Consider the following 27,424-nt stretch of genomic DNA (forward strand, 5'->3'; position numbering starts at 1 on the left):
TGTGGATACGCCACCGAGGAGATAGGCAAACTTTCAGCGGCAACCCTAAGCTCTGCACAAACAACATTTTACGCAGAGGTCCGGACTCAGAAAGGCGAACTGTAGGCCTACTCGAAGAAGTCTTTGTGTTTTTGTGTCTTTGCATGTTTGCTTGTTCGGTGTAATAAAATTAATAACACACGCCAGCACGGGCAAGATCAAGATTTGTTGCCTGCCCTCGGGCTGGTGCTCATGACGGTAATATTGATGATACCCTCGCCTTCGGCTCGGGCATCATCAATATTACCGTCATGAGCACCATCCCTTGGGCGGGCAACAAATCGTGATCTTGCCCTTGCTGGCGTGTGTTATAATTTAACTAACACGCTGCACTGACAAATCAAGAAGGGCGCCCGGGCGGACAGAACGTCGTCCTGATGCAATCATGGTATGCGTTTATAAATTTAGAAAGATGGCCATTTACATAAATGTAGGCCTACATGCAATATAGGGCCTACATTATGTCTATTTCAAAGAACGCATAAGCTATCGTATCTATTTGAAAGTAGCTGCCGAAAAGATGCCACATTCAAAGTAAACATGTCTTTAAAAAAGGACGATGCTTTGTCAAATATGTAAAAGAACAAAATAGCCCTCTTATTTTATCAAACTATTTGCCCGCAGTCCCCGGCCGCAGTCTCAGCAGATCCTGGAGTGGCATTGCTATAAGAAAGATATACACATAGGTGCCGCTTTTTTGACACCCCAACCCTCGACTTTATATGTGGTGGGGGATTTAGACTTGATCCCCTATTTTATGAAAAATTGAAAAGTTTAATATTTAGGACCAGGAACACCATTAGCCTGAGTTCCACAAGATCTACCTCTTCGGCCCTCGAGGGTCATGGATACATGCATTTTCAGGTGAAATAAACTAATCTATCTATCTATCTATCTATCTATCTATCTATCTATCTATCTATCTATCTATCCGTCCAGGGAACATCTGTACCCGAATCGGGGTGAGACCCCCATCCACCATCCACCCCCGAAATGCAGGTACAACTATCATTATGAACATATTTTTCTGACATTCCCGGCTAATAAAGCCCCACTTTAATTAATCACGAATCCAATGTAAACTCAAGGGATCCTCCTTGTCATTATAATTATAACGGCAACTGCACTTTTGATTTGATGTCGAAGGTACAAATAAATGAATAAATTCAGGGTCATTCTTTCCTTAGCAAATTGTCTCGCGTCAAAATTAATTGCGCGAAGTGGAATAACGCTGTAGTATTACTAACAGTGTACCCGTACAAAAAATATAAACAACTGCGACAAATTTCTCCAATTTTATTTGCCCATAACGATACTATTCACGGTGTCTGCTCGGTACACTCCTGGGCTTTCATTCGCAATCGAAGAAAGTGAACGTTCGTTTTTTAAATTATAAAGAAATTGCCGAATGCCATTCCCTTGGCCTCCTATCTCGCTATTTATTATTAAATCTCTGATTGTGCGCATTATTTTCATCGACTTAAGGAGCTCACTACGGACTGAAGGAGGCCGAAGCATCGCCACGGACACAAACACATGCACGTGCCGTACTTCACTATGTAAATCGTACTAAACGTAAGTTGTGCTCTCTTCCCTCTAATAGACTCTCTAACAGCCCCTCAAAGGCCACAACAGTCGAAGGTCGTAGCCAGCGAGGGGCTGTGACATCCAGTCCTAGCCTTTACAGTGACTTGTGTGCGCTCCAGTCTGCTTTACCCAGAAGCTGACAGTGACATTGAGCGTGCTACCCGCAGTACTCGCTCAGCAGACGCCATACACTGTGATTGTGACCTCTATAACACAGAATCGGTGCAGGACTCCCGGACTTCCCAGGTATCTGGTACATTATTATAATAGTGGTTCAGTGACTATTTAGCACTGGATGCACTTGCCTCATCCTTGCATAAGATTACCCTATCTAGAAAGGGTCAGTCAAATTCTCAGAAAGGTGCGGGTTGTAGCTGCAGTCAGTAGTCTGTAGCTTGAGGTTTTGCCTGGGTATTTGGGTCTTACGGCGAAACCAGATCCAAAAACCCAGGCAAAACCTCGAGCTTCTGTACTGCAGATAGCCATTACGGAGATATTGCAGCTATTCCGCTGTGAATATGACTGTTTATTTAATTATTAGGCTCTGAACACCTTTGCTAATCATCTTTTCAAGCTATTGGCTGTTTTGGCTAGCTATCAGTTACATTGCCATCATAGAGTTGTTTGAAAACTGTATTCTGTATGTCGTCTAACAAGGTGAGCCAGCATGCGGCACACATGCAGTTTTCAACATCTCCATCTAGCAACGTGCTGTGATATTCATCAATCTGTTCACCCCAATTCCCTGTAAATAGGTCCATAACCACCACTGATAACAATTGGTTTGGGCCAAACCATGGTGGTGAAAGGGTATAACCACAAAACTGCTGTAAGTGTATCAAGGGAAAAGATCTGCTTCTAGCCACTATAGGTCAGCTTAGGACAATGATATAAACAACAACAAAACCCTTATTAAACTTCACAATGATAAGAAATGACGTTAGCACAGGTCAATCTGTCATGGCATTTCAGATAATACATGTAGATAAGCCATTGAGCAAAAAATATTGTAAAGTCTGTAATGTAATCCCCTTCAAATATTCAGTAACAAATTTTGATGATATTTTTCTGACTTGAGTCAATCAATCAACATGAAGATGAACTTGAACATGTTCCTTCATAAAGGTCAATCACATTTACACCTGAGATATTTAGAAAATTATGTACACAAAGATTATTTTTTTCCTTTTAAGTTCCTTGATTTACACATCTTCAGTATTTATGCAAGCTGTTCCTGCTCTGAGGAAAATGAAATATGGACTATATGCAACTGTATAATGTGGCTGCAACAAAGTCTGAAATAAACTTACAGCTTCAAATATTAACTAACCGTTCAATTTAGGCATGAGAATATCAGTCAATGCATTTCACTGGTTATACCATTTCTGATTGTGTTATTTTATCTGCTCATTAGTAATAGAACTATTACAGTACCCATCAATGATTTAGGCATATATAACAATTTATGATTGATTTAACATGTTTGGATTTGATTTGTGGTTCATGATAGCAATGATGAAAAGCTGCCAGGTCTTGTGACTTCTGACAGAAAATGATGTGTTTTTCTCAAAAGGTGTAGGATCTAGGCTGATATGATATCATTTATTGTAGATAACTGGTTTCATGTTTGTGAACTCTATGAAAGGAATTATTTTGTTTTTGTTTTTATCACGAGTGACTCAGTACAAACATATCCAACACACATGTAATCCCACAGTTCTTACCATTCATTCACCTCTCTGATATACATTATCATTTCTTCTCAACAGATATCGTGAAACTTGTAGCAACTAAGTCGTAAAGCTTCAAAAAGTGTTGACATCCAGCGTTCAAGATGACTGCAGACGTAGTTATTTACAACAAAGAGAAATGGCTGAAGGAAAACCAGCAGCATTTTCTACCACCAGTGTGCAACAAGATGATGTAAGCTATCAAACATATGTCAGTTGTAGGAACAGCTAGAGTGCCATCTCACAATGTCATTTTAGTGTTTTGTAGCCCTAATTTTGCTGCCAGACAGTATCACTTCCCCATCTGCCAAGTCAGTAATCAGCAGTATTGAACCAAAACCATACATATTTTCACCCACTTGGCTTGGTATATTATAGCGCCTTAGTATGTAATTATCATGTTTATATTGTCTGTTTTTGGGGACCTTCAAAGTTCAAGTCTTTGTTAAAATGCATCATATGCATGATATGGGACATTTCTTACTTCATTAGTTTTAACCAACTTGACCTGATGGTGAAATATGAACTTGGCATGAAAAGGGTTAATAAAGTCAAAGGTCTTCTTTCCTCCATTAACCATGCTTTGCTGTCACTCACTATGACTTTGTCCTCAATCTGCTATTCAAACAGACAAAAAGTGTTTTCATGATTTAATGTGTGGTGTCTATCAAGATGTGAGAATCATCACCATGGAGATATGCAAGGATTATTGCAAATGTTTTCATTTTGTAGAATTTTCAACGATCTTATTGTAATGCCATTTATCAATGTTTGACCTTGACATTATGCACAGAATGAGTGAAATCAGGTAATGTTATCAAGTGACCAGACTTCAGAAATCAGACAAACATGAATATTTCATCTCTGTGAGGGAAAAATACCAAAAGAACATGGACAGACACCAACTTTGTCTTTTGTATAGCTTCAATGTGAATGAATACCAACAAGCATCAGTTAATTTGGACACAGAGACACATGTAGAAGTGGTGAAGTAAAACGTTGCATAAACTCCATGATGATAACATTGTGAGACATGAAAAACAGAGATTCATAATTAACTACGTACAGGCACGATGCTGGACAGATGAAGTCATTCTTCGTTGGTGGTCCAAATGTCAGGAAGGATTATCACATAGAGGAAGGAGAAGAAGTAAGTATACCATCTCTTTAATATTAACATGATAGTGATTATCTATGGAATAATAAAAATACATCTGTGATGTATGTAACATAGTGTCGTAAAGTTTGGTTTGTGAGTTTGGATATTTTGCCTTTGTGTTTTGTATGATGCTACTCGAAGAAAAATTGTTCATTTATGTAATTTAAGAAATACAAAAAATTTATGATCAGGTTTAGAAAGTAGTGTGTGGTAGGTTTCATTGAAAGAATGTATATGCAATGTACTTTATGTTTTTTTCCAGCTTACTATATGTCAAAGAAAAGTACTTGAAATCTTATATGGAAAGAAAATGTAAATTCAAGTTGAAATGACATAGAACATCAAAATTATTAGCACTATTTTGTGTAATTTTCTCTAGTGCATTTTACACTTTCAATTTATTCATTGTGGGAACAATGAAAATGTTTGAGAAAGCAAATGTGACTTTTTGTAGTAAAGTGACTTGAAGACTTTTTAAGTTTCAATGGAGAATTAGGTGCATTCTTCTTATCATCTTCCAATACATTAAAAATTGTTGTGCCACCTGTGTGTTTCAGTTATTTTTCATGGTCAAGGGCGATATGTGTTTGAAGATTGTTGAACAAGGAAAAAATGTAGATGTACCAATCAAGGAGGGAGAGGTAAGTCATATCATTTCATACAAATATTGAATGAAAATTTCAGCAAAGATTGTGTGTATTGCAAATGCCATACAAGTGCCATCAATGTTGGATTTGAGCTCTCAGTAATAAGTATGTAGTATGACCCCTGCCTCCATCCAACAAAACACTGAATTGTTTTAAGCTATAGCTGAACAAGAAACACCAAATAATTAAGCTTCATATTTTCTGAATAAAACATGCTGATATGATAAATTTTGCATCTTTAGCAATCATAAAGTTATGAAAAAATAATAAAAATAACATTTTATAGGTGTCTGTCAGTTCAAGTAGAACAGGCATTGCAATGTTGTATAGACATCTGGTTTCTATTGGTTGCAGTTTGAAGTATAATCCTGTCTTAAAAGTATCACAAAAGTATAGTAACACAACACTGCTATGATAGTTGTTTCTCCCTTATCAATGATATGGCAAGTGTTTTCAGAATGGACACAATGACTGTGTCCCTTATCAATGATATGGCTAGTGTTTTCAGAATGGACACTATGACTGTGTCCCTTATCAATGATATGGCTAGTGTTTTCAGAATGGACACAATGACTGTGTCCCTTATCAATGATATGGCTAGTGTTTTCAGAATGGACACAATGACTGTGTCCCTTATCAATGATATGGCTAGTGTTTTCAGAATGGACACAATGACTGTCCCTTATCAATGATATGGCTAGTGTTTTCAGAATGGACACTATGACTGTGTCCCTTATCAATGATATGGCTAGTGTTTTCAGAATGGACACAATGACTGTGTCCCTTATCAATGATATGGCTAGTGTTTTCAGAATGGACACAATGACTGTGTCCCTTATCAATGATATGGCTAGTGTTTTCAGAATGGACACTATGACGGTGTCCCTTATCAATGATATGGCTAGTGTTTTCAGAATGGACACAATGACTGTGTCCCTTATCAATGATATGGCTAGTGTTTTCAGAATGGACACTATGACGGTGTCCCTTATCAATGATATGGCTAGTGTTTTCAGAATGGACACTATGACTGTGTCCCTTATCAATGATATGGCTAGTGTTTTCAGAATGGACACAATGACTGTGTCCCTTATCAATGATATGGCTAGTGTTTTCAGAATGGACACTATGACTGTGTCCCTTATCAATGATATGGCTAGTGTTTTCAGAATGGACACAATGACTGTGTCCTTTATCAATGATATGGCTAGTGTTTTCAGAATGGACACAATGACTGTGTCCCTTATCAATGATATGGCTAGTGTTTCAGAATGGACACAATGACTGTGTCCCTTATCAATGATATGGCTAGTGTTTTCAGAATGGACACAGTGACTGTGTCCCTTATCAATGATATGGCTAGTGTTTCAGAATGGACACAATGACTGTGTCCCTTATCAATGATATGGCTAGTGTTTCAGAATGGACACAATGACTGTGTCAATCAAAAAGGAACACTGTGTACTGAATTAAAAAAAATAGCAAATAACTCCATTACAACCAAATTATAATTCCCAGCTTGTTAGGATATGAAGAATTACTACACGCAGTCTGTGTACGAAATTTTTTGAAAAGAACACATTCACTTGAAAATAACAATAAATTTCATACACACATGTATCACACATCGACATATTGCACACTTAGAGAGAGACACGTATAGACTTACAGAAACCATGGGATGTCATTGATACTATACCCTATGGTGGTTGCTAATCTTGATATCAAGGAGAGCATACCGTCTAGTCGCATGTGATAATGCATCCTGCCATTGCTACATACCGACCACTGATTGCTGTATGTGCAACAGATTTCAATGCCGTCCTAGTTGTTGGTCTCACAATGTTGTTACAACAGAAGTGTAGTGTGTGGCTGATTTGCAAATATTATGCCTTCGTACTGTAACTTGTAAGTATTCTAAATTATTGTAATGATATTCAACACTGTCAACAGTATACTTATTTTTTGACAGATATTTTTGCTGCCAGCGAGGATTCCCCACTCCCCTCAGAGACAAAAAGACACCATTGGACTAGTCTTGGAACGTGAGAGAAGTGAAGATGAATTGGATGGGTTGAGGTCAGTATTGTGTTGCACTGATAAACATGGAGATTCTACAACAATATTCAATATGATGATTGCTGCTACTAATCCAGTTTTATGATCTTTATTGTTTGCTTTGTTTGCGTGACTTGTTTCCAAGGAGATACAAGAAGGTTCAGTTGTTTGTGACCATCTTTCAAACTGTGACTAGCTAGAAGTTTCTCTTCAATATGAACCCTGTGTTCTGCTAATGTGAGTTTTGGCTCAGTGCCTAATATACAAATTTCAAAGGAAAGAAAGAGTTATGCACTTTTTTAATCAAATTATCTGCTTTGGTTTGTGTTAAGGGTGAAGATCATACAACCTTATCTCTTACTGTTTTCATGTGTGTCCTTTGTCCATTGGCAACTTGAGCTTTGATGTGATTAGACTTCATTTAAAACTTGGACAAAGAGAAATAATTATTGTTTTACAAATACTTTAACTTTGTGATCATTTTGAACATGACCAACAAGCAGACTAGTATTGTAATAAAACATAGCAATACAGTATATTTGTATATCTTGAACTATTTGTGAGGTGTGAATAAAGATTAAACCAGACTTGCCATGGAAACATAGTTGTTTGTGAATTGATGAATAATATTACAGTGGTGAGTACTTCTCTGTCTCTAAATGAATGCACATTGCATGGCCTTATCATAAACTGAAGATTATATACCCTTTTCAAAACCATGGTAGCTCAGTTTTAACAATACACTTTTCTCACAAGGATCATCTTAACCTTGTGATCAGATACATGTAATAAAATCTCAAGAATGGTATGATGGTAATGAAATCTGCAGTGTGAAAGTTGAAGAACAGGCAGTTGTTTGTACATTCAAACATTATGTAACACAATCCTGTTTGTGTCTTGGGAATAAAAGATTTGAATACAAAGAGCACCTTTAATGGCATCCAAAGGCTGTTGTTGTGTTCATTCACGGTCACTCCACAGTGGCGTGACCATGATTCATTCAGTGTCTAATGTTTGTCAATCCGTGCACAGTTCACATATTCTACTATTATATGCCTTGATGCTCAAACTCACTCTTCACACAAATTTCCGTTCATAATGTATTGTGTTACATGATAGAAACACAATTGTTGTATACGTTATAAACGTTCATCCTCAAGTTTTACAGAAAAAGCACACACATAGATGCATTAAAAATTGTCTCTACTTTCCACAGTATATCAGTCATTCTTGCTGAGAAGAGAGCTACCATTCTGCTACAGTACCGTCAGTCATTGTGCTTGGAGATATGAAATAACAGACCAGTTGTTATTTCACTTACTCACTTGTAAAGTTAGTTAATTATAAAAAAACGCAGTAAATTTTATATGTCTGAATTTGGTCATTATGACAATCATAAAAAGGACTCGCATACCTAACATAACCTTGCAATGTTAACATGAAGTGTACAGGTGTCTGAATGCAAGCAGAGTTGACTGTAAATTAATTGCAAGATATTTCCCTTTCTACTTTACCCTAGTAAACTGACATAAAATTTAACAATTACGTTCTTCCTGTTTACTGTAGGTACTATGTAGATGGAACTCTTGACTCTCTGTATGAGAAATGGTTTCATTGTGTTGATTTGGGAACACAGTTGGCTCCAATTATCAAAGGATTCTTTGCATCTGAGCAGTACAAAACAGGAAAACCAATTCTTGGTAAGTGTTTTCATGAAAAATCACTTCAACTTCAAAGTCCATGACAAGGTCGTATTGGTTGAAACAAGTGGATCTTAAATTCGTAACATTGCCTATTACCATATTACAACTGAGGTAAACATTGAATGCCTCTTAAAAATATACATATGCATGATTTTCACTGACTTTTCCTGCCGACACATCACAAACGTAGCACATGCAAAGATAACATACATAAACATAGCACATGCAAAGATGACATGCATAAACATTGCTCATGCAAAGATAACATACATAAGCATAGCACATGTAAAGATAACATACATAAACATAGCATATGTAAAGATAACACACATAAACATAGCACATGCAGAGATGACATGCATAAACATAGCACATGTAAAGATGACATACATAAACATAGCACATGTAAAGATGACATACATAAACATAGCACATGTAAAGATGACATACATAAACATAGCACATGTAAAGATGACACACATAAACATAGCACATGTAAAGATGACATACATAAACATAGCACATGCAGAGATGACATGCATAAACATAGCACATGTAAAGATGACATACATAAACATAACACATGCTTATATGACATACATAAACATAACACATGCTGATATGACATACATAAACATAACACATGCAGATTTGACATACGTTAATATAGCACATGATGAGATGACTGACTTGAACTGATAGTGGTTTATAGGTTGTTAACTTTGACAGCAATCTTTAGGTTCCTTGCAGCACCGTGATTTTGGATGACATGAATGACTTGATCTGAATAGGATAATAAGAATGCAACAAATTTCAGTTAAAGAGTTTAGAGCTGTAACGTTTGATGATTTTGTCTCTATTTTTGGGTTTAATTCAAGTATAGTTTCTTGTTTTAGTCCCTAAATTATGTCAATATATTCAGTATTCAACTTGTCAATGGAGCCTGTACATGTGCAGACTGCAAGTGAATTCTGGTCTGGACTAGAATTTAAATGTAAACAAAAACTCTGCATTGTACACTCATAGATGCCATGTTGTGACAAACTGAATAGTAGATGTCTCAGTTTGCTTCAGGGAGTAGAACAAGAACTTGCTATTTACATACCAAGCAAAAATAGTGAAAAACTAATCAAACATGCCAGCTAATGGCCCTTTTGTCATCTCATTGATGATCTGGAAAGTATTGTATACGTAGCTTCAGCTTCGAGTGTGAATCACTGTTTATTCAAATTTTGTAAATCATGTAATGAACTACAGGTACATGTAAGTCCTCATGGATGGATATATTGTGAGTTTGGCATGACAATGCAATACCCAGCAAAAATATGTCCATCTGGTATACATAAGCGATTTCATTCATTTTAGAAAAATATTATCAAATTATTTACTGAAGGTCTTTTAGCTCATATTTGGTATGTATATAAATACCAAAGAGAGCTTATACGGTGAGTCGGTGGCGTCTGTATGTCTGTATGTGTGTATGTATGTGCGGATATATTTCCATCACACGCAAAAGCTCCCAAACTGCCACACCTACCACCACAGTATTTGGTGTACAGGTAGACCCAGGGGTTGAGATGTGACGTTGTTCAGATGAACATGTCAGTGTCAAAAACATACAAATGAGGTAAGAAAAAGGGAAAATCCTGCAAATGTGCAGGAGTGGTGGCATTCACTGAAACAGCCCACACATCTGAGTTGGAGATTCTGTAATCTCCAACCTATTTGTATGCAGTGTACCTATTATGTATAGGAGTGGTGGCAGTAACTGAAACAGGCTACTCCACCAACCTGGAGTCATTTCCTGTCATTATTCATGAACTGATACATACATTGGCAGACCTGCTGAAACCATGAAGGACTGTGTTGAAACATTCCTCTGCTAAGCCTGTTCCTAAAGTTGACCTCCAGTACCTAAAGTTTTATACCTTATTTACTTTTGCAATTCTTGTTTTTGTGGTTTGAATATGTCTTGATGGACCAATTCAAACCAAATATGAGCACACTGTCCTTGACGGCACATTTTTGTTTTCAAATAAGTATGTTTATCACAACTAACACAATTCCTCATATTTAGGATTGTATTCAGCAGTTAAGTTAATCCGAATGAACTCAATAATCCACATTTGCAGTCATGATAATGCATGTAAAATGGCTTCACCACGATAAGGTCTTCTGAATTTCAAATTCATTGTCAGTGTCACTTGTGTTTCACCTTGAACTATGATCGTTATCAGGAGAGATACAGGGCTGATACCAGGGGCTGATTTATGAAATCATTCATTCATGTGTGTGATGTCAGACAGCTAATTTTGTCTCAATACAGTAACCATTCCTTTAGCATAGTGAGAACCCTTACGTCATTGATAATTTGATTTTACAGAGGAATTGCCTGAGAAACCACCAATGGACATCGACACAAAAACAACTGTTGAACAGCCGTTTGTTCTCAAAGACTGGATTGACAAGAACAGAGAAGAAATCAACTCCAAGGGAAGCAAATCATTGTTTGATGATCACTATCAGTTCTCAGTGAGTAGGCACTTTATGTACTCAAAATTTGCGTACATCATAATCATTGTGTGCACACATTCATTCATAGTGTTGTGCAAGTACTGATGTAAAGAAACATAATGTTATATGTTAAAGCTTACAACTTTTTTCCCCCTGCAATCATTGTATACTGGCAGCTGAATGATGGTCGGTGGCTTTATTCATGTAGCATCGTATGATCACACTTGCTCAGATTATGTTTGTTCTGTTCACGTTTTCATCTTTTAAAACCATCAGTGATCATCAGAGTTATTTCACACCAGATTGAAATAGAAAAATCATTGAATATTTCTAGCTTCACAGTGGCCAGTATAATCACAACGAGAGACATGGCTTGAATCATTTGCTACTTTGTTTGTAGATAGTTTGTTTGCTGATTGCAACACGAGTAGTATAAGGATAACAGTAGTGTGGAAATGCATGCAAATGCCCATATTTAGACAAACTGCTGAAATATGATGTGGCTCCTTTTGCACAAACTTTAAAAAGTTACATAAGTTGTGTACGTGACATAGGTATATGACAAATATATGTACCAGAGATTGTGATTAGGCTAAACAAAAAAAATTGTTCTGTTCCGATAACCTGACCTACCCTATTTTTTACCTGCCTTCGTTACTTGGCATTTGATTTTTCCTTGAACGAGAATGTCCTTATGTTTTTTTTCTTTTCTATGTATGATACATTTTTCTGGAAATGATGTGGCCAGTTTTTGACCGCCCTGAACCCCTAAAAAATGCATACATAAAAATAAAAATATTTTGGAAAAAAGCAAATTCCTGCCAACCTACCTACCCTATTTTTGAAAACCTAGTATGGTTTTGTATCAAAGTTATACCAGGTTGATAACAATTATTTTGGCTAACTTGCAAGGATGATGGAATCTCCTATATATTTATGAGATATTAAATAGAGAATTCAATGACTTGCCAAGAGGTAACTTCCATTGAAATTGTACATGTATGTTCACTTTGTTGATAACTTTATCACTGTCTATGTTCCTGTTTGATTAAGAGATGGACGGCAACAGAATGAATATATATTTTATATTCCTAAACAAGTATTTAAATTCAAATTTGGCAATCTTTCTCTAAAATCTTGCGATTTTCTCCCTACATTTTGGTGTTATTTCCCTACATTTTATTATTATCTCTCTACATTTTGGTGTTCTCTAAATCTAGGTGTTGTCTCTCTCTCTCTCTCATTAAGGTGATTATGTACGGCCCTGGTGAAGAGACTTTTTCCAGTGACCAGGCTGAAGTGTTGCTGTGGCAACTTGTAAGTAGTTGTTTTGATCATGTAGGCCATATCAGTCGCTTTTCCAAGCTGCGTTTCATGTCATCCATTGAGAACTAACTTAGGAACATTTCTATCGCAAAAACCTTGAACAGTGCTGTCACATAAACTATGTGGATAATACCGTTGCCCTTCCAAATATATTTAATAGCATCTATATTGATATTTACAGCAATTATTGAAAGATGTTTCGAAAGTAATTGTTGATTTGACATTTCTGCAACTGCTTAAAATGACACACTCTTCCACTGCTTCTCGTGGTACTTATGCAAATCAACAATGAAGGGTGATTATTCAACTAGCATGACTCATCAGCTTGTGTTGTTGAGAATAGGCCAGCCGTGTTTCATCACTGCACTGTAGCCTAAATCTATTGTGTGCTACATGGATAGTCAGACCCTATACAGTGGTTTAAGCTTACATGCAATCGAGTAACAGTAAAACACGGTTTTAGGACAACATAAAGCACTATGTTATAGGAAAAACATTTTCCCTTGATTGTAGCCCTTCAACATCCAATAGTGCTGAAATTTGTATATCTGGATATAAATTGTTATTATCTAGCTTTTTAAATGAGGTTACTCTTTCTGTCACTGTTCCAAGTGTTTAGCTCTCTTGTGCATCATAAAGAGCAGAAAAAGATGAGTAGTTTCCTTAGATTGATGGTACATTCAACAGCGCCCTCTAACAGAATATTTTCGATAAGTCAATGGCAGATGGCATTGTGTAAGGAATAGAGCCTCCTGTAAAGTTTCTTACACATTATCAATGGAAAGATTACAGTCACATAAGACCTCTGCTCCAACAAAGTACCTGTGCAAGTAAAGCACTCTGTCAGTAGTAATGAACTCTTCATGGTTGAATCACACAAACTGTGTGTGATCGGTCTGTCTCTATTCAGTCTATTGATGAATAAATTACCATACAGACCATGTTTATGGACTTACACACAGGAAGGTGAAATGGAATTGGTTGTTGGTAAAGAAAAGAAAAAGAAGTATGAGATCAAGAAAGATGACTTAATTCTTGTTCCACAGGGATGGACGTAAGTACTTTCAAAATGTTTTCATTATCAGGTCTTATAATTGGTTTTCAAGTCAGGTATTGCAAATTAAGAGTGGCTTCACTGACTTGAAATGATGTTTTTGTTTCAAAGTGACTGTATTTAGGTAGTGTCGCTATCATACATGTACACTTTTTTCTTCATATTAACATGGGAAAACTGGTAATACCGTACTTGGTCATGTTTTTTACTTGATTTCAAATGGTACATCCTTAGGTGAAAACATGTAAATTTAACATTATTTAATGAGGTCAGTCAAACTACAGTTTGCTTCCTAATGTTTGAAATTGTACTGTTGTTGATCGACAAGTGCTCTGTCTGTTATCTGGAACTGTGCTTTTTAGCTCCCATGGCCATATGTATATATGGCAATGGAAGCTATTCTTACAGGCTAGGGAAATGTCTGTATGTATGTATGTCTGTATGTCTGTATGTCTGTGTGTCTGTATGTCTGTATGTCTGTATGTCTGTATGTCTGTCCGTCAACATCAAAAACTCCATTTCATCTTGATATTTGGTGTGTACATGGATGATGGGCTGTAGATGAGATTTTGTTCAAATGAAGTTGTCATTGCCAAAAATATGCAAATTAAGTGAAAAAATGTAAAAACAGTCAAAATTGAAAAAACTCAATAACCACTGAGCAGATTACATGAAAAATTAGCATGTAAGTACTTTGGGCTGACATGAAATGATTGTGCACATCTTGGGTCAGTATCTTGGACTTACTATTTTTCATGAATTTTTTTGTAATTTTCTCCCATTTTTGGTCAAAAAATCTCCTGCTCTGAAACCACAAGTCCGATTGATTTGAAACTTGGTATGGAAGTGCATAGGAGTGACCTTTCCAAATTTGGGCAAATCGTGGTGAAATTTGCATATTTTTAGTTTACACGTCCATAGACTCCCATGTATAAGGCAGATCTCCATAGACTCCCATGTATAAGGCCACGAAAAATAAAAATTTAGTTTCTCATCGTATTCATATTGCAAAAAGGATGCAGTGACACAATTTTTAGTCCCCACGGATGAAGTCCAGTGAGCTTATAGATTGGGTCATGTCCGTCTGTTCGTCCATCCGTGAGTCCATCCGTTCACGCAGATATCTCGGATATTTGACAAAATGTCATGTGACCTTGATGACCTTTGATCTCAAATATACATATTTGTCCATAACTCAGTAACCACAAGTGCTACCACCCTTCATATATGGTATGATGGGACACCTTATGACGCCACATATTGTACCTCATTAATTATGCACATATCTAATTTTGAGCGAGCCAATAGAGCTAGAGGTCTGATTTTTGGTATATAGGGATAACTTAGCAATACAATTTTTTTGACAAAATGTCACGTGACCTTGGTGACCTTTGACCTCAAATATACATATTTGTCCATAAATCAGTAACCACAAGTGCTACAGCCTTCATGTATGGTATGATGGGACACCTTATGACGCCACATATTGTACCTCATTAATTATGTGCATATCTAATTTTGAGCGAGCCAATAGAGCTAGAGGTCTGATTTTTGGTATATAGGGATAACTTAGCAAAACAATTTTTTTGACAAAATGTCACGTGACCTCGGTGACCTTTGACCTCAAATATACATATTTGTCCATAACTCAGTAACCACAAGTGCTACAGCGTTCATGTATGGTATGATGGGACACCTTATGACGCCACATATTGTACCTCATCAATTATGCGCATATCTAATTTTGAGCGATCCAATAGAGCTAGAGGTCTGATTTTTGGTATATAGGGATAACTTAGCAATACAATTTTTTTGACAAAATGTCACGTGACCTCGGTGACCTTTGACCTCAAATATACATATTTGTCCATAACTCAGTAACCACAAGTGCTACAGCCTTCATGTATGGTATGATGGGACACCTTATGACGCCACATATTGGACCTCATTAATTATGTTCATATCTAATTTTGAGCGAGCCAATAGAGCTAGAGGTCTGATTTTTGGTATATAGGGATAACTTAGCAATACAATTTTTTTGACAAAATGTCATGTGACCTTGATGACCTTTGACCTCAAATATACATATTTGTCCATAACTAGGTAACCACAAGTGCTACAGCCTTCATGTATGGTATGATGGGACACCTTATGACGCCACATATTGTACCTCATTAATTATGCACATATCTAATTTTGAGCGAGCCAATAGAGCTAGAGGTCTGATTTTTGGTATATAGGGATAACTTAGCAAAACAATTTTTTTGACAAAATGTCACTTGACCTCGGTGACTTTTGACCTCAAATATACATATTTGTCCATAACTCAGTAACCACAAGTGCTACAGCCTTCATGTATGGTATGATGGGACACCTTATGACGCCACATATTGGACCTCATTAATTATGTTCATATCTAATTTTGAGCGAGCCAATAGAGCTAGAGGTCTGATTTTTGGTATATAGGGATAACTTAGCAATACAATTTTTTTGACAAAATGTCATGTGACCTTGATGACCTTTGACCTCAAATATACATATTTGTCCATAACTAGGTAACCACAAGTGCTACAGCCTTCATGTATGGTATGATGGGACACCTTATGACGCCACATATTGTACCTCATTAATTATGCACATATCTAATTTTGAGCGAGCCAATAGAGCTAGAGGTCTGATTTTTGGTATATAGGGATAACTTAGCAAAACAATTTTTTTGACAAAATGTCACTTGACCTCGGTGACTTTTGACCTCAAATATACATATTTTTCCATAACTCGGTAACCACAAGTGCTACACCCTTCATGTTTGGTATGATTGGACACCTTATGACGCCACATACTGTACCTCAATAATTATGCGCATATCTCATTCTGAGCGAGCCAATAGAGCTGGATGTCTGATTTTGGTATATAGGGATAACTATAGGAGAGAAATTTTTTGACCAAATGTATGTGACCTCGATGACCTTTTCCCTAAAATATATGTTTATGTCAATAAATAAGTAACCACAAGTGCTATGTCCTTTGTATTTAGTAGGATGGGAGACCTTATGACAACACACGCTTTACCTCATTAATTATGTACACATCTATTCTGGGCAAGCGAATAGAGCTAGAGATCTGATTTTTTGGCATATAGGGATTAATTAGCAATATAATTTTTTTTTTCAAAATGTCATGTGACCTCCATGACCTTTGACTTTGATTATACATATATATGCATATTTCAGTAACCACAAGTTCTATACCCTCCAATTTTGATAGGATATTAGACCTTAAGATGTCACATCTTGTACCTCATTTATAATGCGCATATGTATTTCTTGGCTGGCCAATACTGCTAGAGGTCTGATCTTTTTTCCTGATTTAGAACCATAACTTAGACATGCCTCATGTGTTTCAAATTAGGAACAACAACATAGACCTATGTGCCCATAGATCTCAACATATACACCCCAGTGATACTTCTTAATGACCACATTTTCCTGCCCCATCAAGACTAATACTCCTATTACAAGTGGGGACTATGTCATTGTAAATGACTTGTTGAGTTAATGGTTGTATCACAGTATTCGATATATCTAATTCTGTATTTTTTCCATTTATATTCTGAATAATTACATTAAACATATTTCACTGTCTCCAGTACATTTCATTTAAGTATTTTCACTTCATGCACTTTATCCCTTTCACACATGTTCAAATATCTGACCAGAGAACAAACACTAAATAGTCCAGGATGGGAGCTACAGTGTCATTGACGCTATTTTTAATCTGTGCGATCTCTTTATATTTTATCTATTGTGGAATATTTTTTTTTAGACTGTGTACACCACAACACATTTCCATTTTTATATTGGATTAATAAATGATAATAATAATAATAACAAGGCAGTATTGCTGAAGGCAATGAGTACTTAGGCCGTGATAGAGTAATTTTGAGGACAATATATACTACTATTCAAATATGGTCTTGAATTTCCTCCTGTCAATTAGGCATTTGATTAACTGGTTATTAAACGAAGCAATGGCATGACAACGGCAAAATATGTCTAGCAACTTTTGTGGAGTTTGAGGCAGGGGTTCTTTATTTATAGTGGAAATTGCTTAAACTCCTTAAATATTCAAATTACAGCGAATTTCTTTTGTTCTCGATGGTAGATGTCTAATATTTAGATGGGCATATTTAGATTTCTACCCTATAGTTATCCTTATGTATACCAAAAATCGGACATCCAGCTCTATTGGCTTGCTCAGAATTAGATGTGCGCATAATTAATGAGGTACAATATGTGGTGTCATAAGGTGTCCCATCATACCAAATATGAAGGGTGTAGCACTTGTGGTAACTAAGTTGTGGACAAATATATATATATTTGAGGTCAAAGGTCATTGAGGTCACGTGACATTTTGTCAAAATAATTGTATTGCTAAGTTATTCCTATGTACCAAAAATCAGACCTCTAGCTCTATTGGCTCGCGCAAAATTAGATATGCGCATAATTAATGCTATGCAATATGTGGTGTCATAAGGTGTCTTATCATACCAAATATGAAGGATGTAGCACTTATGGTTACTGAGTTGTTGACAAATATGTATATTTGAGGTCAAAGGTCATTGAGGTCACCTGACGTTTTGTCAAACAAATTATATTGTTAACTTATCCCTATATACCAAAAATCAGACCTCTAGCTCTATTGGCTTGCTCAAAATTAGATATGCGCATAATTAATGGTGTACAATATGTGGCGTCATAAGGTGTCCCATCATACCAAATATGAAAGGTTTAGCACTCGTGGTTACTGAGTTATGGACAATAATGTATATTTGAGGTCAAAGGTCACCAAGGTCACATGATATTTTGTCAAAATGTCTGAGATATCTGCGTGAACCGATGGACTCACTGATAGACTCACGGACGGATATGACCCAATCTATAAGCCCCCTGGACTTTATCCGCTCGGACAAAAAACTGTGTGACTGCATCCTTTAGGCAATATGAATACGATGAGAAACTAAATTTTTATTTTTCTTGGCCTTATACATGGGAGTCTATGGAGAACTTCCTTATACATGGGAGTCTATGGAGGTGTAAACTAAAAAGTCCTCTAACACGGCCAATTTCGATCGCATTGTGAAACAAATCGACGTGGGGTTGGGTACTTTTCTTGTGCAAAGTTTGAAAGAAATTGACCAGGGCATGTCTGAGATATCTGCGTGAATGGACGGACGGACGGACTGACATGACCAAACCTATAACTCCCCCAGGACTTCGTCCGTGGGCACTAAAAACAACGCAACAGTTATTACAGCTACACCGGCGGTAGGTTCACATCCAGAGCCCCGTACGGTCTGCCGCCGTCGCTTGAAAACAATCTCATGAACCTTGCCATATGGGCAACTGTGTATGGGCAGCTGGATGCTTGACTTCCCGGAGAAGGCGAGCTGTCATGTTCAAGCTCAGGATTATTTGTCGATCAAATTTCAGTAAATTTACCTTACCTAGATGAAATTTTGTCTATAGGCTGAAATTTCGCCGAAGTTTGACAAAATTGCATCGATTTTTCAGGTTCATATCTGACATTTTTGAGTTTTGAGTGCAGACAGAAATAAGTTTTGAGGCAACATGGCTGCGACCCCATGTTGACCCCTAGCCCTGCATACGATGCTATGTGCTACAGCTAACACACAGCATCGTACGCAGGGCTAGCGAGAGAGTTGCCGACATCGACGGTTATTTACGAGAAGTGAATAAAAGACTGTCATTTTTGGAAGCGATCGAGTAGCTGAGGTAGGCTGGGATACGACTTGGGCCCAAGAACGCTGAATTTCGGCAGTAATTTGGCTTTTTACGTCAAGTCCCAAAATGGATTTGAAGTCACCGACCCTACGTACGGGTCTTTGCAGGGCTGTGGTGAGCGGGGCGATGAGCTGTAGCAGAACACACAGCATCGTACGCAGGGCTAGTTGACCCCAAGTGATAATGTGTTCGCGATCAAATCTTCCTATATTTTTTCAGAATTTTCGACAAAATCATTGCTTCTTAAATCTTTTGTAAAATATAAAATACTAAAATAAAAATGCGATGTGCCATGTCTCCAGATTTCTAAAATATCGTTCGTTGACCGTTCGAAGTTTCACAAACTTGTGACGCAGTTGAAATTCAATACTGACCGCCAAATAATCTTAATGAGAAGAGATCATTCTAGACATCCTCCAAATTATCCAACCATTCGCGTTAGAGTTCAGCTCGCTTAGAGTATCATAACATTCTTCGGCCTTCGTTTAGATCGACCCTAATCTCTCCCATTTAGGAAATAAATACACAAGCTACCTTGACAAAACTTCGTGCACCATCCAGGACCAAACGCACTACAAATCTGTCTTGACGTCATCATCTCCTTACATGGTAATCGGCATACCGTATTTTTAGCAAAGGAGACACAGAATACGTCGGAGTATTCAGTTTCAAAACGTATTACATTGTGTGATGTTGTCAAAAAAAGGTAATGTTACTGCAGTGGTATAAATTACAAAACACAAAAGTTCAAATCAGTTTATTTTGGACTGGCTTTACCCAACATTTCATATTGTTTCTTATGCCAGATTTGACCACGTGCTTACTGGCGACCCCTTTACATGCAAATTTTGTGTCAAATGGTGTGTTCTCCTGGAAAAACAAACGTACGATTTCTATATGAAGGAGGCGAAATTTGCCCTCAAAACTCGAAACCACCCCTATATGGGGTGTACCTAGCTATTTTGAACGAGCTTCTCGAATCTGCAGCTCTATTTCGAAATGATGGTCTGGTTTTCTCAGCTCAAGGATAAGTGTTCTCCATCACTGTGGGCATTACTATTCTCAACTGGGGGTACAGTTTCCAGTCGTAATGTTTTTCATTGTGTCCGGGATATAAAACCTTTCCTTTTCACACTTTTACTTTGATTAACACTAGTCCACATCTTGTCAGAGATTAAACATGTTTCAAGTTTAAATGTTAAATTCTGGTCTCGAGCCCTCTTGTTCGACCAAACTGAAATTACCCCTCCCAGTTTGGCTCGTCCAGTGGGTGTAGCAAGGGTCGTGCCATCGCCTAGGAAACGGAGGGTGCATTAATTGTTGCATTTCGATGCACATTTTGATTATATTCAGAAGATTTTGTGGCAAAAACTCAGATAGAGAAGCATTAATATTCACATCTCACTTATTCAAGACTGGCTGAGAGCAGCACTTCCATTCAGTTAACATCATTACGCCATTTATTATGCCAAGAAAGATGAAGCCAAGACATTTTGCCCTCCCTGGTCTCAGCCAGAAATGGTTATACCCTACAGAGTTTTTTCCCACGGAATGAAAACAAATGTACTTGGGCTGAGGCCCAAGTACAATAATAACAATAATCATGAAACCACATCGCTTAAATAGTTGTATGCACTTATTTTCTTTCACATATGGTGCTTTTAAACATTTTGAATACTGTGTTATTTACTGTTTGAGCAATTTAACTTTGAACCTGTATTCCTTTTACACGATGACACTGTTTTCATCTTCCCTTCAATCTAATTTTGTCTTAATCTTTGTTTCAGATACACCGCCAAAAGATCCAGTGGTTCCCTGTGTTTGGTTTGTTATCAAGATCCATCAAAGAAGAAAGCAAAGAAGACAGAGCAAAGCTAGTTCTCTTATAAGACATTGACCTACACATTCCATGTAGTTTTTTAGTCCAAATATTAGTAGACATGTTATATTACGTGTACACCTTTTGTTTCTGTTTATATTTCAAAGTGACAGATCATTCCATCGAGCTGGGAGGTTATCTTTCACTGTATTGTTTGCTAGACAGAATGTGTAATTTGACCTCATGTCACTATAATAAACTGACTGACTATTATCACATGCACAAACCAATCTTGAAAACTTTGATCCAAAAAACTCTGTGATTAATTCATTAATCTTCTAACATCATGATAACATCCAGCCATGCCATATTCTCAAGGTCAGAACTGAAGGTTGATCCTAGAATAGACTCTTCAATCGTCAACAAACAACAGATGACAGCCAGTATTTTTTCTGTGAGCACATAAACATCAACAACATTTGCTTTCATTGAAAATTTAAAAAAAATATGTCAGGATGTCACATGCTAGTACCTGTTCTGAAATGTTGTGTCCTTATCAATTTCATTTTCGTTTTCCCCATACACAGGGTCATACACAAAATGGCAATTGCCTGTACACTGTACAGCGTATGCACACAACTAGAAACTTGTGTACATGTATCTGTAGTGTAATAACAGACATTGTTATTCAAATCAAAATAATTACCCCCTAAAATGAATGCAGATAAAGAAAAGGAATGTCTAAATTGTGCAATGTAGGATATGTAATATCACAGCATTGATGCTGAGTGAACATCTTTGAAGAAGTAGTACAGTATTTCAAAAATGAAATGGAAAATGAAGGTTTGTGCTTGTAGGTAGTTTTCCTCTTTCACTCATTTAAATACAAGTGATGCAATGAGCATATGACCACGTGTCTTCAAGTCATCTTGACATGACCACGTGGACACCAGAAATTCTGCAAAACAATAACAAATATTAGTGAATCGTGTAAAAGTACAGAAGCAGAACTATCAATTTGTAGAAAAGTACTTACAGAGTCCAGATTAGCGCTGCTATCACAGTGTTTATCACATCTATCACGTCTTTGATTGCTTTGTGGTAAATGTTCCAAATCAGTGCAGTTGCTTTGGTAAAGTTTCACCAACTATGGAATGCAGTGAAATGAACACACTAACGTGAGCAATATCTTATTTTAGTGTGATACCCTTATGTCACATGAAGACACTACAGTGGTTACAAAGTTTCTAATTTTAACCTATGTATACTTAAAACAAGGTATTATCTTGGGGTAGATCAGGAAATGCTTGAAAATCAGTATTTCTTGCATTTTCTTGCCATTTACCCCTTTCAACCTCATTTTGATTGAATCATGTCGTTTTCTGTGGACAAAGATGGCCATGCAAACTTAGAAATAGACAAAGATGGCCGTGCAAACTTAGAAATAGACATAGATGGCCGTGCAAACTTAGAAATAGACAAAGATGGCCGTCCAAACTTAGAAATAGACAACTGAAGGGTAAGATTTTAGCCATGAAGAATCAGTATTTACTGGCACTTAAAGTGGCACTCCCACTTGGTAACATTTTTAAAAAACATTTTTTTAGTGCCAACGGTCGATATTTGACGTGGCGACTGCGCGCGGATTGCGAGATATCAATGCAAACATGTCTTCAAAAAAGTAAAAGTTTGAATTCCGGTGGCCCACCTAAATTCAGCTTCCGAACATCGAACGTTCGGCACTGGGGCCATTATCAACTAAGCTATGGAGTACGAGTCTACACTGACGCTGCTGTACGCCACAGTACCACTTGCCTAGGTGATTGGTCATGCCCCGTGGGAGAAAGCTGAGTCTTACTGACTTGGTGATAAAACGAAAAACAATTTTTGCTGATTCCACCAGAATTCGCATAGGTGACTAGCCCAGTTACGTGCGGTTGATACATAGCGGCCACCGCGTGGTATGCATAGACGCATACCATGCGCGCGGCGAACCACAGGGTACTGTGTGGCAGACGACAAAATGTAGTCATCGGAGGCGGCTAATATTTAACACGTAAAAACTTATGTTTATTTGGTATTGCTTAAAAATGTAATACAACTGATTAAGAATAATGACAACGACAAAGCTAAGAAGTTTTCAAAACTGACCTGTGGTAAAGGCATAATGCTGTATATAAAGTCTTCGCAGTGGGAGGTAAAATTGCGTCGTTAGAACTTATTATGGACTCCCTAGAATATCGTAAATCAGCACAACAACAAACCTTCGGGGGATTTCGCGTCATAATCAGAAACGATCGTAAAACTTCGGGATGTGAAAAATACGCTCGGGAAATGACATGTTTTTATCGATATCTCGCGATCTGCGCGCAGTTGCCACATCAAATATTGACCGTTGGCATTAAAAAAATGTGTTTTAAAAATGGGAGTGCCTCTTTAACTTTGGCAGCTACTAAAGGAATTGTACACCATGTTGTAAATCTAATATTATAAAATGTTCAGAAAGTAAAAACTTATCTTTATTATTATTATCATTATTGTACAGTAATTTGTTGATTTCAATCTTGAAATAGTTTTCTTCAGTTATGTGTCACCATGCAAGTTCAAATGTCTAAACTTGAGTTTAACATTGAAAAGGTCGAATGCAGTTGAAATGTTTGTGTTTACAATTTTCCTCTTCCCCTATAACTGGTTTCCTTTCTTTCCTCTCACCTGATCTTATTTCTACTCACTCACTCACTTGTTATTCAACCATCATTGGTTTTCTGCTTCACAGTTTGCATCAGATCTTGTCAATTTTCCTTCCTCCCATTCATCAGTGACAAGGGAGGCACAGAATTGAGTGCATTATGTTGTTAAGATCAGCTTCATTGGCTTGAGCAAAAAAGTGCAGATGATAAGCCCAGGGGATGAAGCTGTAAGATTTTATAGTGATTTGTAACAAACTGTAACATAAAATGTAATCTTTGTACTTTGCATATAAGCTATGTTTATGATATTTTTGTATTGAAAACTTTTCAAAGATATATCACGATGTTTATTGCAACATTTGAAATAAAAAGTTCTGGTGATGGGAGTTCAATTTGTATCAGTGTATGTTTCATAATTCTGTTGCTGTGTTTGATTGGCCGTTTATAATTGGAATGTTTTAGGTGACAAATCTCTTGACATAGACAGCAAACCAGTGTGCAGAGACATTGTGGTGCAGTGAACAGGTACTGCACTCATTGGACATTTTGTGTCAGACTCTTTGACAAAGGAAATATATGTTGTGAGTTTATTTGCCTCTCATTGTGTCATCATTACGTCATCCTCTGATTGGATATTCTCTTGACTAGATGATGGCTTAAATATTTTTTGTGTGGAAGAGTCCACGTTAAATTCTAACCCATGAGTATCAGCTTTTTAAACTTCAATCCCCTAATCCATTTTGAAGAGTAGAACTTATTTCACACCCATAAGTTTCATGTTTCATCGTGAAATGCTGAAAGTTCCCTGAACTGAAAGTTACTGAACTTCATAGATTTTTGCATTAAATGTTACATAGTTGTTGCTTTGAACAGTAATTCTCAATATTTTGTGACCAACTTTAATCATAGACAACACTGATATACCTGTAAATGGTATGACGGGAATTGCATCCACAGGTAAGCAGATAGGTAAACTAGACCACTTCCTACTTAACATTTGACAATAACTTGGCCTATGTAAGTTTTCATTCTATGTTTCAACTTTCAAGTGGGCATACAGCATGTTTTGCAATCACACCACAATCAATGCGACACAGTCTGCTGAAAGTTTTATTCAAATTCCTCTGTTAAGATGTTGATAAGTTCAAGACTGGGCAAGTCTACGGAATAGCTTACACAGTGGATCACTAGCATGTACCAGTATTTCTCAAAATCTGAGTGTGAGGTCGTCAAAAGGTAAACACATAGTATTTTTATATAGTTTCACAGGGTGCGTTGTAAAAGTGGCACAAATGAGGAATAGCTAGTGGATGGCGTTAGTGATATCATGTGAAATCCTACAAAAAAACTGAAGATTAATGATCAGCACATGTAACCAACCATTTGTCACCCATAGATCCATTTATAGCCAAATTAGGGACTCATTATGCACAGTACCACAGTGAATGTAACATTTTTTTTGTATTCAATATTTTATCGGGTTTCTTGAGGTTTACAGAAAGGTTGTTAACCAATTGTTACAAAAGTGTATTTTACATGTCACTTGGTTTTCTTGTAGTAATACAGGTTATAATACAGTTCCTGTACTTGTAAATAAAAGGATTATCAAGTTGACTCACACACAAGGGAAAAGAAGAAAGAACTGTCCCCATTTCTTAAGATGAGAGTTCAACTTATTCATTTTGTTAGCAATATGAAATTCCAAATTTTGAATATTTTGCAGATACTTTTTGAAAGCGTCCAAACCTGGATTTTGTTTTGATATTTTGATCTATACATGTAATATTTAGCAGCAAGGATTACAAAGTTTAAAAATAAAGAAAATCTTCCATCTCCAAGAATAATTTGTGTGAGAATTGGGCGATTCTGAAATCTAATTCTATTTCCCCATACCCTATAAATTCCCTCCCAAAATTTCAACACAAATACACTGTTTCTCACAAAAGGTACATTTCTCAGATTCAACTCTTGGTGGCGTCATTTCTGAAAACGTTACGTTGGTTGGAAATACATTATGCAATATTTTAAACTTGAATGCTCTCGGCTTATTATCGATTGTCACTTTATAAGGTAACTGATACAACAAATCCCAACCTTCAATAAACTCATTAAACACTCTATTAAAAAAAATTCTGATTTCGGGGTAATAAATTACAATCATTTATGCACTTGGACACATGTCTTGTATTACAACATTTTATCTCTTTGAACACTATTGCCAATCTTAAATAAAATCTCTTGCTCAGGAACTCTGAAACTGTCAATCATCTGCTTATCTACTTTTCGTTTCCTGTCTTTTGGTATGGCATTAATAATTCCACAACATCGCAGCACAGATGAATTTGGAACTCCCATTTGTCTTACTTTTTCCCATGAAATAATTTTACCATTTTGATCGAATAATACACAATATTTGCTCGTACAAATTCTTTAAAGAACATGGATTTCCCCTGAAGTAAAATGTTTTGAATATTCCAGATTATTTGGTCAAGAATACTTTCTTCATCACATTTTGCATACTAGTAATTTTTTGCTTCAGACCAAACCTGTAACATACATATGAGAAAATTAGAAAAATTCACAGATAAAATTACAATTTACAACATTTCTATACCCCCAATTCTTTCCAATCCTTTTCATAACAATTCTTTTCCATGGGTGTCTTATACCAGAAATACAGAATCTCCGAATCCAATTAATATGATGAGCTTTATAAGTTGTTCTAATATTTGGCATGGAGTTTCCCCCTTGTTCTATAGTAACTTTTCGCGGTTGAGACTGGAACATCGCATCGTTACTGCTCTTAAGATAGGACATCTCTTAATGGTTATCTGTCCCTCAGCAAAAGTTATTTTGCAAATGATTGACTTCTCAAACTTATTCAACACGTTGAACATCGCCTACTTCAGTTGCAAGCAAGTTTCATACCGCTCGGTCTGATGAATACAGACAGTAGAAGTGTGACTAGCAATGGCTTATGGCAGAAAACTCATTTCTGTATACTTATACAGACAGAGATGATCCACGACAGAAATGTATGCCGTTTATGAAACTGTTTTGGTTTTTTTTAGCAGAGATTTTTGAGGTAAAGTTTCAAGACTTCAAAAATCATGAAGCGTCTTGCAGATCGCCAGAACGATCGCTTCAGTGGTATCGTGACAGTTAAAGAAAACACACAATAAAATTAAAATTTGCATAATTACGTGAGAGGCCCAGGACGAGCGAGAAACGATGCTGTATTTTTTCCTTTGATTTTCACTTGGCACACTAATGAGACTAACCTTTTCCAATGAT

The 27,424-nt window shown here is 36.7% G+C and overlaps 1 protein-coding gene across 2 annotated transcripts; it reads left to right on the forward strand.

The window, feature by feature from the left end:
- Nucleotides 1–1,518: 1,518 nt before the first annotated feature.
- On the forward strand, nt 1,519–21,726 carry LOC139150412 (3-hydroxyanthranilate 3,4-dioxygenase-like). 2 transcript variants are annotated; one of them, XM_070722767.1, is made up of 10 exons: nt 1,519–1,614; nt 3,396–3,549; nt 4,425–4,506; nt 5,073–5,156; nt 7,135–7,241; nt 8,787–8,920; nt 11,307–11,455; nt 12,686–12,754; nt 13,726–13,817; nt 21,409–21,726. In XM_070722767.1, the coding sequence occupies exons 2-10, from the start codon at nt 3,461–3,463 to the stop codon at nt 21,497–21,499; spliced, it is 897 nt and encodes a 298-aa protein (XP_070578868.1). In that variant the 5' UTR covers nt 1,519–1,614; nt 3,396–3,460; the 3' UTR covers nt 21,500–21,726. The 2 variants fall into 2 exon arrangements, with proteins under 2 accessions (XP_070578868.1, XP_070578869.1); XM_070722768.1 differs by having other exon boundaries at nt 1,534–1,872.
- Nucleotides 21,727–27,424: the final 5,698 nt, after the last annotated feature.

The sequence above is a fragment of the Ptychodera flava genome, chromosome 14 (assembly GCF_041260155.1).
Source record: "Ptychodera flava strain L36383 chromosome 14, AS_Pfla_20210202, whole genome shotgun sequence".
Taxonomy (NCBI): domain Eukaryota; kingdom Metazoa; phylum Hemichordata; class Enteropneusta; family Ptychoderidae; genus Ptychodera; species Ptychodera flava.